The following is a 14226-nucleotide window of genomic DNA, read 5'->3' as shown; positions in this document are numbered from 1 at the left end:
TCTTCATTTATGATAAAATCAAATTCTTTGACTGCATCATTGAAACGAATATTCTACCTTCGAGAAGCTTGCTTTAGTTCATAAATAGACCTATGTAGCATACCAACCTTTCGAGCACTTCCTAAAGCGACAAAACATTCCAGTTGTGTCATATACACATCCTCTTCGAGTTTTCCATTAAGGAAAGTGGTTTCGAAATCCATTTACCAGATTTCATAATCACGGAATGTAGTAATTGCGAGCAAGATCCGGATGGACTTAATCTTAGTTGCAAGGGAGAATGCTTCGTCATAGTCTACACCATGAACTTGTTGAAAACCTTTAGCTAACTAATCGCCATTTGTATATTTGTATATTACCATCCATGTCAGTTTTCTTATTGAAAACCCATTTACACCCTACAGGTTTGACCCCACCAGGTAGTTCAACCAAAGTCCACACTTGGTTATACTGACATGGAATTCATCTCAAATCTCATGGCTTCAAGCCATTTCTCAGAGTCTGGGCTAGACACTGCCTCTTGATAAGTCCTAGTTCATCTTGATCCATAAGAAGAACATCTTCATGCGTGGTAACAAGAAATCCAAATCTCTCAGGTGCATGGTGTTCTCTTATGGATCTACGCAGTGGTTGTGTTTCTAAATATGTTGATTGTTCCTCAACAACTTGTGAAACATGCTCAGCTTTAGGTTCATTGATTTGTTGTTCTAGAACTTCTTCAAGTTCAATATTTCTACCTTTTTCTTTCTTTGAGAGAAATTATCTTTCGATAAAAACTCTCGTTCGAGCAACAAACACTCTGTTTTCATTAGGGTTGAAGAAATAATATCCCTTAGTTTCTTTAGGATATCCAACAAATATACACTTATGAGTTTTAGGTTTAAGATTTGTGGACATATGATGTTTTACATAAGTTTCACAACCCCAAATTTTCATAAAAGACATATTAGGATGCTTCTCAGTCCATATCTCGTATGGTTCTTTTGAATCGATTTAGATGGAACACGATTTAGAGTGAAATCGGTTGTTTCAACTGCATCTCCCCAAAGCAAAGTTGGAAGATCACTATGACTCATCATCGATCGAACCATGTCTAACATTGTTTGATTCCTTCTTTCAGAAAATCCATTCCACTGTGGTGTACTAGGTGGTGTAAGGTGTGAGATAATCCCACATTCTTTTAGGAGTTCATTAAACTCTATGCTTATGTATTCTCCACCTCGATCTGATTGAAGTGCCTTAATACCCTTGCCTAGTTGATTATGTACTTCATTTTTAAATTCCTTAAACTTTTCAAGGGCTTTAGATTTATGGCTCATAAGATAAATATACCCATACCGACTAAAGTCATCGGTGAAAGTAATGAAGTAATGGAATCCACCTCTGGCTTGCGTATTCATCAGTCCACATACATCACTATGTATTAACCCCAATAAATCACTTGCTCCCTCACCTTTACTATTAAAATGAGCTTTAGTCATTTTTCCTAACAAGCAAGATTCACATACATCATATTGTTGAAATCAAATGAATCTAAGAATCCATCTTTATGGAGTTTTGATATGTGTTTCTCACTTATATGGCTTAAACGACAATGCCAAAGATAAGCTTGATTAGAGTCATTTATTTTTGATCTTTTAGTATTTATGTTAGAAATGGTGTTTTCTTGATCCAAAATATAGAGACCATTAACCAATTGTGTGGAACCATAAAAATATTATCGAGATGAAAAAAACAACAATTATTCTTAATAATAATCTCAAAATCAATCTTGTCCATAAAAGAGATAGAAATAATGTTCTTAGTCAAACTAGGCACAAAAGAACAATCCTCTAAATTTAAATCAAGTCCAATAGGCAAATATAAAACATATGTCCCAATAGCTAATACAACAACTCTTGCTCCATTTCCTACTCGTAGGTCCACGTCTCCTTTAGCCAAATTCATTCTCTTTTGCAGTCCTTGTACAAAAGTATAAATATGAGAACCACAATAGGTATCTAATACCTTTATTAAAAAATACTAATATTGACCTATAATCTATACTTCTCATGAAGGGTCAAGGGGTGAAACCCTTTGCGAGTCTGGGGGGAAGCCCCTAACGAGCATCGACCGTACCGCAACGGTCGGTGGGATTTTTTTTAAATAGTACCTTTGTTTCTATAGAAAAACCTCACGATTTGATAATGGTTATCAACAGAATCCTGTTTTTTGGATTTTCAATCCCGAAGGTTTTCTGCATCGGAACAACCATTGTCCCACTACTAAACGCGATCTACTATCGCACACCCATGGATCATCATATCAACAATAGACATATGGATTTCGTAAAATCCTTGCAGCAACATACAAATTGTAAAAAATAGATTAACAAATTAACATATTAATTGTTGTGGTTATCGAATCAAACAATAATATCATACATATTCGTTAAAAAATGATAAAACTAGAACATTCATCTCATACATATCGCATCAACCAAGAATTTATGCCGAATTCGGATCGTACAAGTGGCTCTGATACCACTTTAGAGACCATCGGCTCACTCCATGGTAAAGCAAAAATAAAAAATTTGACGGTCTCACCAGTGATCCAGGTATGATAAACTGAAATCGGGAGGAAATGATGCAAATACTTACAACGGGTTCCTTGAAAAACAATAAGGACAGCAACGGCTAATGGTTGTGCCGATTGGTTTGAATCGTAAGCCTCCATGAAACCACGTCTCGGCCTCTACTCAGCTCACCCGATTGAGAGCAATATTTACTTTTCCTAAACCTATTTTGAGCAAATCGGCTGAAGGTAATGTGTAAAACGGCTGCTAGACCTTACATCTCCTTTTATATCCAAGTTACGTTAACATATTAGGGATTTTATTATTTCAAATTAATTAAATCCTTATTTAATTAATTTAAATTAAATATTTAGGATAATTAAAATATATGTATATCAAATATACATATATTAACTCTAGACATATTTTAGTAACGTACAATATATTGTACATCTTTTCTCGTTTCAATTCTAGGGTGTGACCCTGTAGGTTCTTTTAACGTTAGCAATAATTATTAGAACAATTCTAATATTACATACAATGAGTGACATATATCAATATATCATTGTCACCTAAGTTACAAGAAAATATGATTCGACATATCATCTTCGTGATTAACTCTTTTATGTATTACATCCTTTTGTCATTTATATCTAGAATAGGCACAAGTCTTGGAATACTCACACTTGTATAGCCCACCTATTGTTTCTTGATATCTAGAGTAGACTTTAATTAACGAATAATTTGTGACATATCATATCAACTTATTCAAGCATGGCCATGCATTTCTAGTCTCACTCAATCAAGTGACCTGTGATATATTTCCTATCATGTAGGACGGACAAATCCTATCTTAATCATACACACCCACTACATATATCAAGATATATTCAATAACAGTCTTTATAGAGAAACAAAATTACGGAGCATGCTTAACTGCATCAAAACATACAACAATCACTACTAGAAAAAACCCCTTTAATGACGCTCATTGCACGTCATTTATGGGTGCAGATGACACACAAATACGCGTCATTGAAGCCACCAACATAAATCTCAGATGACACGCAATTGTGTGTCATAAATCTATGACGCGCATTTATGACACGCATTTATGACATACATTTATGACGCGCATTGAGCGTCATTGAAGCCTCCGTCATAAATGAAGATGACACACACTTGTGTGTCATAAATTTATGACTTACATTGTGTGTCATTGAAGAACACGTCATTAAAAAGGATGACACATTCATGTGTCGTGATTGTATTTCGTAAATTATATATATATATATATATATATATATATATATATTGTAGATTGACAAATAATCAAACTAAATCACATTTAATGCCTCATAATACTAAATATATATATCATATTATATATAAACAATCCATTTGCATACAATATATTCACATTAAGTTATCAAAAATATTGTAATCATATGTCGATACAAAATATCATGGCATAATAAAGTTTGCCACATAAGATACCAATTCTTTGCGAATATCATCAATGTCATCATCCGTGTATTCTTCCTTCCCATCGCCAACCTAAGTAAAAAAATATGAAATAAGTATATAATTTATACTTATTTAAAGTGAAGTATATAACTATCAAAGAGTACTAAAATGACCAATTTTAGATATGCATTCTTTGAAGCATATGTAAAAAATAAATTTTACACATTTAATTAGTAAAACTTCCCATATAAATTATATACATTATCATGGCACGAATTCACAGTTTTCAGTCTTGCTAACAAGTACTTGCATTAATTTGTTTAGAATAACATCCTACTTCAAGTCCATATGATAGTTGTATAACTAATGTGTATGTATGATATGACAGATGTGTATTAGAAAAGTTTGCTTACATTCTTATTGACCAACACTTCAAGTTTGTTGGTTTCGCCTGATTAGTAGCTCCCTTCGGCTTAAGCAACATGGACATGGATCACAGCCTATTTGTTATCTCAGTAAATGATGGCCTGGATTCAGGATCATGAGACCAGCACTGTTCCATTAGCTTCCTCCAATCAGGATGGCAACATTCTGGAATAGGAGGTCGAAGCATGTTCTTCACGATCCCTCCTGCAATCATAATTCAGTAATCAAACAGAAGGTTTTTATTTAGCTTTCAGACAGAGTGAAAAACTGGAAAGGAAAGATGGTTAACTATATGCAGTTTTTGATATGGCTTCAATTTATACACGAGTTGTTTGGGATGTTGTTTTATATTATTACAGAGCAAGAGCAAATGTAGTCTTATACCCTAAAACTCACATAAACCTTTTGTGATCTTCATCTTCAATGAAACAACATTTGATTGATCATCAATGACTTTTCCATGCATGTATATTTTCCATTCATAATCACTAATCAGGGCTATTAGCATATTGGTAAATCAAAATCTTACCAATGATGGCACCGCAATGCATATCAGCATATGGCTCATCTCTAGTCAAGATTTCCCACATTGAAATTCCATACGAGAATACATCAACCTGTCAAATTAAATATTCATAAATTTGGCTTTAACGTGTACTCATTTTTCCCTTCCCAGTGGCAAGACATATATACTTGAATATGGCTTTACTGACCTTTTCAAAAACCTTGGTGCTGCTACCATTTAGAAGTTCTGGCACCATCCATGGCAAGTTCCTCGCACACCTCCAGAAACTAGAGTATTGCGTTTGATTCTTGATAATCCAAAATCTCCGATCTGCAGAAACAACACGCAGTAGCCATACTTCAAGTTAAGAGCCAACGAAAACCTTTCAGAGACATACTAATAATTTTGGGGTTAACCAGAACTAAGAATTTTTCTTTCTGGTCATTTATGGTTTATAATATCACGTGAGACACCTTGAAATCATAATTCCTACAAGAACGGTGTTTGTCTTTAACAGATTGAGTACCTTGCATATGGGTCGTTGTGGATCCCTTAGATTGACAAGCAAACATACAGATATATTACATCAAAAAGAATGTTGTCCAAATGCCAACATTCTGATATATTACTGTTTTGTCTCCCCTGGAGTATCATTTAGCACAACTCTAACTATCTTCCTTGGACCAAACCACTAAATACCTGGTTGTTCCCGGCCAGCGTCGCTTCCCACTCAACTGATGACAAAAGGATCTGTGACATGTTTATCACTATTTCTTTCATGTCAGGTCGTACAATCAGATCCTCATCCACACATTGCTTTTCCAGCATAGCCACCTAATAAGCAAATCGATTCCGAACCAGAACACCAATTTGAGTCCTATCTACTCATTTTCTAGCCTTTTCAGGTATAATATGGAAATGATATTTACCTTGAAGACACAATCATGAGGAAAAAGATCCAACATGTTTGGATCGATATAATCCATGTTCGACATGCTTACTGAGTCTGGTGTGTTTCGAAGAGTTGCTAACATCTACAAAATTGCAGTATAAAAGGGTACTAGAATGTACAAGACAAGATGGAGGAACATCTAACATCTTAGATTGCGCTACAATGGAACTCACAATGGATGCCAGTGAACGTCTCTCAATATTCTTTGTCGTGGTGCCTTCAGTTCGTATGATGGCCTCCTTTCCAGATATGATCTCAAACAGCACAACACCAAATGCATACACGTCGCTTTTCGACGATGCAAGTCCATTGCTCAAATATATATAAGAAAACCAAATGGGACAGTTAAAAGAGTTTACAATAGCATTTAGCAAAAGAGAAGCAAACTATCAATATCTGTATTACTCGATTTGGATATCGAGTGCTCGATACGAGTCTCTGGAAGGTCGTATCCCCTTACTCTTAATCGCAATATGCTCCAGAAACATGTACTTAATGTGAGTACTTCAAGAAAATTGAAGAAGCAGAGTGACAGAGAACAATAACATTACTTACTCTGGTGCCAAATAACCAAATGTACCAACAACTTTTGTTGTTGTTACTTCTTCATGTGTTTTTCCAACAAGCTTCGACAATACAAAATCTGAAATCTAATCTGAGAATAAAAGTCAGTAAAATGTTCTCAAACACACTTAAAAAAAGAAGCAACAACATTTAACGTAATTAGAACCTTCGCCTTGAAAGAACTATCGAGCAAAATGTTGCTCGACTTGGTATCTCGATGAACGTAATGAGCTTTAGTGTGCTCATGGATGTACTCCAGGCCTCTAGCAGCATTGAGTGCAATCTGAACCCTCATTACCCACGAAAGTGGTGTATGACCTTCAAGCCAGTAAACATTCGCAGAGTAATTAGAAAACAAATTTCAAAACTCAATAAAGACATAATACATGAGACATTCACTAATTAACTGAGCCCGGAGTTGAGTGACTCAAAATATGTGGGTTCATTCTGTTCGACACAAGAAATGGGACGTCAGGATAATAAGAATACCTTCCCCTCAATGAAAACTTCTCAAGAAATGGTTTAGAAGCTTATTCATTGTGGGCGTATGAAAAAAAGAAAGGCAACGATTATGCTAAATGATGCCAACTGCCGACCATGTAACCAGTTGATTGACAGCCAGGCAATGAAAAGGAATTTTCCATGAAAAAACAGTAAAAGCAAGAAACAATGCTTTTTTCATTGAATTGAAACAATGAGAATCATGAAAATGACAGCTACTTCGTGACTCTAATGAAAAAAATCAACAGACCTGCGTCAAAAACTCAACTCAAATCCAGATTTTTAGCATTACGAAAAAAGAATCAAACTTCGATTCCAAAGGGAACAATTATATAAACATTCGTGTAGTAGAAGATAAGAAATGGAGATTGACCCATTATAAGACCCATTAAAACTGCCACAAACACAAGCAAAACCCATAAATCATATCTCCATAAAAGAAAGGAGAACAAAATTTCAGTTAAACCCCATAAATGTTCAAAAAAAAAGAAAATGAATAAACTTTGGAAGGAAGCAAGGAAGGAAAGCTTACTGGGATTCAATCAATAAAATGAATGAGCAAGTGTAGGAGGGAAAAAGAGAAAAAGGGGGGAAGCATATGCGTGTGTGAACTGATTATCGAGGAGGCTAGGACTAGAAGCGGGAAATGATGAAAATAATGGGGGAAATTAAAAGACCACTTTTACAGATGACACACAATTAAAAGTGTACTCCGTGTTTTTGTAATTTTTTTGGATTATGACTATTAAATATGACACAAATTATTGTAAGTAATAAATTGTTCAGATTTTAAAAAAAACATGACATTTTTTTTATGACACACATTTTTTGTAAGTCATAAATTAGCGTGTGTCATCGTTCGTGTGTCATTAAAGATATATTTTCTTGTAGTGAATATTTGTTAGGATAGCATTGATTTCAAGTCTGAGGATCATACATATAGTCATCACCATGATCAATGTTATGACTATCACGTAATAATCCAAGACATATGCTCATGGTGGGTCAATCCAATACATAGTTCTCTAACAATATAATCATGTATCAATTTTGACATCTCTATGTCAATGACAACTCATTGTCATCAATCAATAACATGTTAGTCTTAAGTGTATTATTATTGTCCATGTCCATAATAATACTTGACTAGGGATCTTTTAACAATAACAATTATGTTATTATATGAACTTTATTATCTCCCAGTTTATGTTAAACACATATATATAACTGAAAATAATAACAGCAATGCCTTTATTCAATAAAATCGGTAAATAAAATGTATCATTACAATCATTATATGATTGATATTTGGGCATAATCTAACAAGACATACCATATGACATCCGTTTTTACTTTTGAACTTAATAATTGCTTGGGCCATGCACAGTGGAGAATCTAGAAAAATTTCGTAGGACCGGCCAATATAAACTTAATAAATTTTTTATCCAAAATAATTCATATATGGTCTTAATTTCAAATTATAATAAATATATATATATATATATATATGGATTAAATCTAGAAAATGTATATTAATTGGATTAATATAATTTTCTTAACATAATTCACACATATTTTTTATTTAGTGTAAATTAACTATTTGGTCACTCCACATAATACATAATTTATATTTTGGTCACTTAACAATTATTTTTTTTTCAAAATAATAATCAACCTTATGATTTGGTTCCATTTTGACCACGTACCTTTAAAAAGTTAAGAATTGCATTTTCCAAAATCATAGTCAACCTTACGATTTGGTTCTATTTTGATAACCTACCGTTAAAAAAAGTAAAGAATGATGTTAATATGATTTTTGTTTTAATTATTTTCAATCACGTCATGGCATTGTCTTATAATGATATGTTAATATCATCGCTAATCTTTTAAAGACTAGCGACCAAAACAAAATCAAAATGTAACATGAAGTATGATTTAAAATAAATAATAATTGAGTGACCAAAACAAAAACTGAATAATAAATAAATAATTTATCTCTTCTAGGCATAGGAGGGCATGTAAAATAAATTTTTTAACTCAATAGTTGAATTATGCTTACCGTAATTTGGTACGGGCAGTGCATAGAACATCCAAAAAGTAAAGGCATAAGCCATGACCAGATATGTCCAATATCTGCATATATATACATATATATATATGTGTGTGTTAAGAATGTTAGTAGTACCTGAACTATGCCTAGTATTTGTAGAAAACGTTAACTATGTAACAGAGTTCTATTTAAAAGCTAAAAGAAAAAGATAAAGGTAAAGCTTAGAATGAATTTTATTGTATCATTGCATAGGAATGGTGTGGTGTTATGAGAGTATCGATCTATAAATAGAATATTGTTATATGTCTTATGTCTTAATGTAAAGCTTTAATTATATTATTAATTCAATTAGATTGTTGACAAAGAAATGATAGTTAAAGTAGTAATTATTTGTTTCAAAATCTTTAAAAACACGTGCATACTTTGCTATTTGACATTATACTTAAATTTATTTCATATAGTATCACCTCTTCAGCATATCGAATCCCATAATTTTTATTATTGTTATTAATAACAAGTATAAAAAGTTATTTTTATTATTATATTATGTCAAGATTGATTTAACTATTTTATATTTTATAATTATTTTTAATATTAATTATAAGAAATTTTTTAATTTTTATATTATCATATAATCACAATAAAATTAATTAATGTCATAATATAAATTTGGTCTTATGTTTTTTATGATCATGTATGCAGATAATAATAAAAATATTTTAATTATGATACTTTTTAAATTAGTAACTTATTTGGTCTTTTTATTTTAATATGAAGCCGATACATCCTGTACCAAATCGTCCATGAGAGCTGAGGAATTATATGAGAGCCACCTTCCATTGCTTCACGTTGTTGGAGAAGATTAAAAGCTTATTTGCAGTCCGTTTCAACTATAATGCCGAGAACACCAATCTCCCAAGCCAGTTGCAGGCTTTCATATATGCCTCGTAATTCAGTATCCAGAATCGAGCAACGACCGAGTGACTTCGAAAAACCGATAATCCAATCACCATTTGAATTTCGAATCACACCCCCACACTGATAGTCCCGTACACGGATTTCGTGTTCCGTCAGCATTAATTTTCACCTATCCCTCCGGTGGTGGTTTCCAATGAACATTCTTCCTTCAAAGACCAGGAGATTGAGTCCAATACAATCTAGCCTGATCTAAAGCATGCACAGCTTCCCTCATTAAGCAAATTCCCCTTCGAACTATGCTCTCACCTTCAACACATTCTGGCTTTAAAATAGCTTTGTTTCTACTCGTCCAAAGGTTCCAGAGGATGGAGCCAAACAGAATATCCCAATTCTCTTCCTTGATTGGAAAGCGCATTGGATTTGTTAGGTTTAGTTTAACCCATTCAATAATATCCATCTGGAAAATTCATCAAGCAGGGCATGTTTGATTAGTTCTGACAAGGCCGAGACTGCTTCGACACAACCTCTAAAAATACGCGAGATATCTTCAATTACATGACCACATATCTCACACGACATGGTATCTGAAAGATGGCGACAAACTCGCTCCGCATTTGTTAGCAATCTGTTATTACAAAAAAGCCACAAGAGCATTAAATTCGAGGAAGACCCCTATAGCATGCGAATCATTTCCACAAATCATGATCTGTATTATTGAGTTTCTCAATCCTGTAGTTATAGGCACTAGCTGTGTTGAATCTGCGGTTCTTCTCCAACTTCCACCCAGGGCGTTCTTCTCCTCCTAAAGGCAAAAGGGCCTTAATTTCAGCAATATATAGGAGAATATGACTCGGAAAAAAACTGTTTTATTTCATTCATTTTCCAATCCCTATCACCGCGCACCATTGAATTTACCGATACAAAAGCATCAAGACATGGTCGATTACCTTCACAATACTCAATTAAAAGTCCGAAATCATCGACCCACTCATCATTCCAGAAATCCACCATCATCCCACTACCTAAATTCCATATAATACTTTGCCAAACTTCAGGCCAAACTGCCGCAATTCCACGCCAAGTATGAGAGCAACCATTCTGTTGGAGACTGATCGGCATGGTATACTTAGACCGGAGAACTTTTACCCGAAGTTGGTTTTTATTGGAACTAATGCAAAAGGCGAGTTTCATCAGGAAAACCTCATTCTGTTCCACCATTTTCCGAATCCCTAATACTCATTGAGAAATAGGTTGGCAAACTTGTCCCCAATTCACCAAATTAACCCTTTTTTTCGTATCCGAATGTCCCCAAATAAAGTTTCAGGTTAACTTTTCAATCTCCACACAAATAAATACTCTCGGGAAGATGAGAGGTTTGCAACACATAAGACGGGATAATATTCAAAACCGATTTTGCAAGTTTCCAGTATTATCTTTGATTGATAAAATGCTCCCTCACTGCGATTTCAATTTTTCTCGTATTCTGCTAGAGGCTAGGACTAGTGCTCATACTTCACGTTTGGTATTGTTCACTCTAATTATGTTTCTAATTTGACATTAATATTTGTAGTTATATATTTTGATTATAGAAATCATGTTGAAGACCATTATAACACTAATTTAATACGTTTATTTTTCTATTTAAATTACAATGTTATTAGGTATTATGGATTATCAAGATAAACAAATGGAGAATATGAGTTAGAAAATTATTAAGATCCACTTTCGAGGAAAGATTCTTGTGTTGATGATGATGTAGGTATCCGACATTCAAAAGAACTTTGTGAATCATCATTGAAAGAAATAAAGAATAAGGAAACTCAATATGCCCTCAAGAATCTAACTCTAGAGGAAATGGATATCTCATGCCCGAGGGAGTACAACTATGTCAAAAAATGGTGAAATTTTGGGTGATCCGTCCAAAGGGGCAACAACTAGATCTTTTCTTAAGAATATTTGTAATTATATTGTATTTGTCGCATGCATAGAGCGTAGTAATGTCAAAGAAGCATTAAATAATGATCATTAGATTATGGCTATGCAATAAGAGTTAAATCAATTTGAGAGAAGCAAAGTATGGACATTAGTTGAAAATGACTTGTAATAAACCTCAAGCCACTCCCATTAGCACTTCAATAAAGCTTGACAAATATGAGAAGACAAATATGCAGATGTTAAATTATATAGGTCAGTGATTTGTTCTTTAATTTATCTTACTGCAAGTGGACTGAATATAATGTTTAGTGTTTTCTTGTGTTCTAAATAGCAACCATGTCGTAAGGAATCACATTCACATGTCATTATGATAATGTTTAGATACCTTAGAGACACTCCTAGTTTAGGACTTTGGTGTCCTAGAGATTAAAACTTTAACTTGCATGCCTTATTGGATACGAATTTTGGAGGTTGCAAATTGGATACAAAAAGCACCTCCGGTACATGTCAATTCCTAGGAAATATGCTAATTTCATGGTTTTCTAAGAAACAAATTAGTGTTGCATTATCAACCACTGTGGTAGTATACATTTAGACCGAAACTTGTTGTGTACAAGTTTTATAGATGAAACAATAACTTTCATATTATGGAATTGATGTTGGTACAGTTTCAATTAAGTGTGACAATATTAGTGCGATTTGGCTCACTATGAATCACATCCAACACTTTAGAACTAAACACATTGAAATTAGGCATTATTTCATTAGGGATCATATCCTTAAGGAAGATGTAGTTCTAGAATATGTTGATACTTTGCATCAAATAGCTGATATTTTTACCAAGCCGTTAGATAAAAAAATATTTTGGAAACTTAGGAGAGAGTTATGACTTACTAGCATTTCCTAAAACATAGTTCAAATTTTTTTAATTTTTATATTTTTAAAAGAATTTTTGGCTTCAAATTGGTTCTTATACATGCTTGAATAATTGTTCTTGGTTATCCAATGCAAAAACTAAGGGAGAGATATGTATTTCATTTCATGACCTTTAGACTTGTTTTTGCATCTTTAAATTTGATTATCCATGCAAAAACGTGATTCTATGTGTTAATACATATAGAAATAGTGCGTAATGTTTTCCATAAAATTTCAATCTTATTATAATATGCATTCTAGTCTTTCACTGCTTCCATTCATGTTAGAATTATATTTTGGGTGATTTTAGGACTTTAAATTAGTAAAATTGCATTTTGTACATCGTTTGTTTCGAAACTATCTATAAAGTTTTGAAATTTTGCATAAAGTATCGATACTCCTATAGAGTTTTGAAACTACCAAAACAATGTGTTTTAAAGTATCGAAACCCTACATAAAATTTCAAAACAATTCCCAAAGTATCAAAAATCCTAGACAAGTTTCGAAAGTTGTCGCGCAACCCCGTTTTAAAATAGGTTTTAAACCTATTTTTCGAAACTCTTCACTTACCCTATCACTTAGCCGTCTGAAGTCCTCCTAAAACCCTCACTAAAACTCTTCTATTTTCTTTGTTCTCTGTTTAGGCCTCTAGTTGTCGCCATTCACTTCAATCATCACTGATTGTATTCCTTGCTTCTCATTTGTCTTTAAGACGTTAAATTTCGCTCAAACCCTAACACCCAAAAATTTTAATACTTTATTGATTTAATTCTGTTTGACACCCTATTTCAAGTTTATTCCACTTGCACAAATATTTTTCAACTTTTATTGTCTGAAGATTTCAAGTCTCATTCGTTATATTTTTAGATTTTAATTTTATTGGGGGTTTTGAAATATTCTTTTAAGGACTCAAGTTTAGGGTTACTCACCACGTGTTCGATAAAATCCCTGATAACTCCGTAAAAAGACTACTTTTAAGGCCTTTTTGACTTAAGTTATTGTTTGTTTAAGGGTACATATAGGTCATTTTAGATGTATGTATCTGCATATAATTGCATTTTTGGTGGCTGAGTTATTTTATTTTATATGAGGAGGAAGGTATGGTTTTTAGTGATGTGCAGGAAATAACAAGAAAAATAGGTGAGCAGGGAAGGAATGTCGTGACATCACACGTTGATGAAGCAGATTGAAATGCCTTGGCATTTCTGGTTCAGAAAACGACAAAAAGATATTTCTGTATGAGGACAGCTGGCTCTGCACGTGAAATGATGGTTGTAACCGCCTGCTGAGGGACGACTGCCACCTGGAGGATAAGGTTCACGCATAAGGTGTGACTCTAGGGGTATGAGGGGTATTTTGCACCCAACAACCTCATCATTACCCCTATATATTTTTATTATATATTACACCTCACAAGAAAGAGTGTGTGTTCAAGAAAA

General features: G+C 33.5%; 1 protein-coding gene across 1 annotated transcript; it reads right to left on the bottom strand.

The window, feature by feature from the left end:
* Window positions 1-4514: 4514 nt before the first annotated feature.
* On the bottom strand, window positions 4515-6763 carry LOC120141186 (lysM domain receptor-like kinase 3). The gene is made up of 9 exons (XM_039156124.1): window positions 6635-6763; window positions 6460-6554; window positions 6078-6216; window positions 5882-5986; window positions 5652-5786; window positions 5479-5503; window positions 5161-5282; window positions 4977-5064; window positions 4515-4651 (listed from the first exon to the last, which is right to left on the bottom strand). The coding sequence occupies exons 1-9, from the start codon at window positions 6761-6763 to the stop codon at window positions 4515-4517; spliced, it is 975 nt and encodes a 324-aa protein (XP_039012055.1).
* Between the last annotated feature and the right edge of the window lie 7463 nt (window positions 6764-14226).

The sequence above is a fragment of the Hibiscus syriacus genome, unplaced genomic scaffold (genome assembly GCF_006381635.1).
Source record: "Hibiscus syriacus cultivar Baekdansim isolate YM2019G1 unplaced genomic scaffold, ASM638163v2 tig00002237_pilon, whole genome shotgun sequence".
NCBI lineage: Eukaryota > Viridiplantae > Streptophyta > Magnoliopsida > Malvales > Malvaceae > Hibiscus > Hibiscus syriacus.
Note: the sequence above shows the minus strand (reverse complement) of the source record. Positions and strands in the feature narration are given on the sequence as shown.

Coding starts and splice junctions, on each gene's coding strand:
- LOC120141186 (XM_039156124.1), bottom strand. CDS start 6,763: ATGAGGGTTCAGATTGCACTCAATGCTGCTAGAGGCCTGGAGTACATC. Junction 5,504..5,651: donor CGCTGGCCGGGAACAACCAG/GTATTTAGTGGT, acceptor TGTCAATCTAAG/GGATCCACAACGACCCATAT. Junction 5,283..5,478: donor CACAACGACCCATATGCAAG/GTACTCAATCTG, acceptor TTGTTTCTGCAG/ATCGGAGATTTTGGATTATC.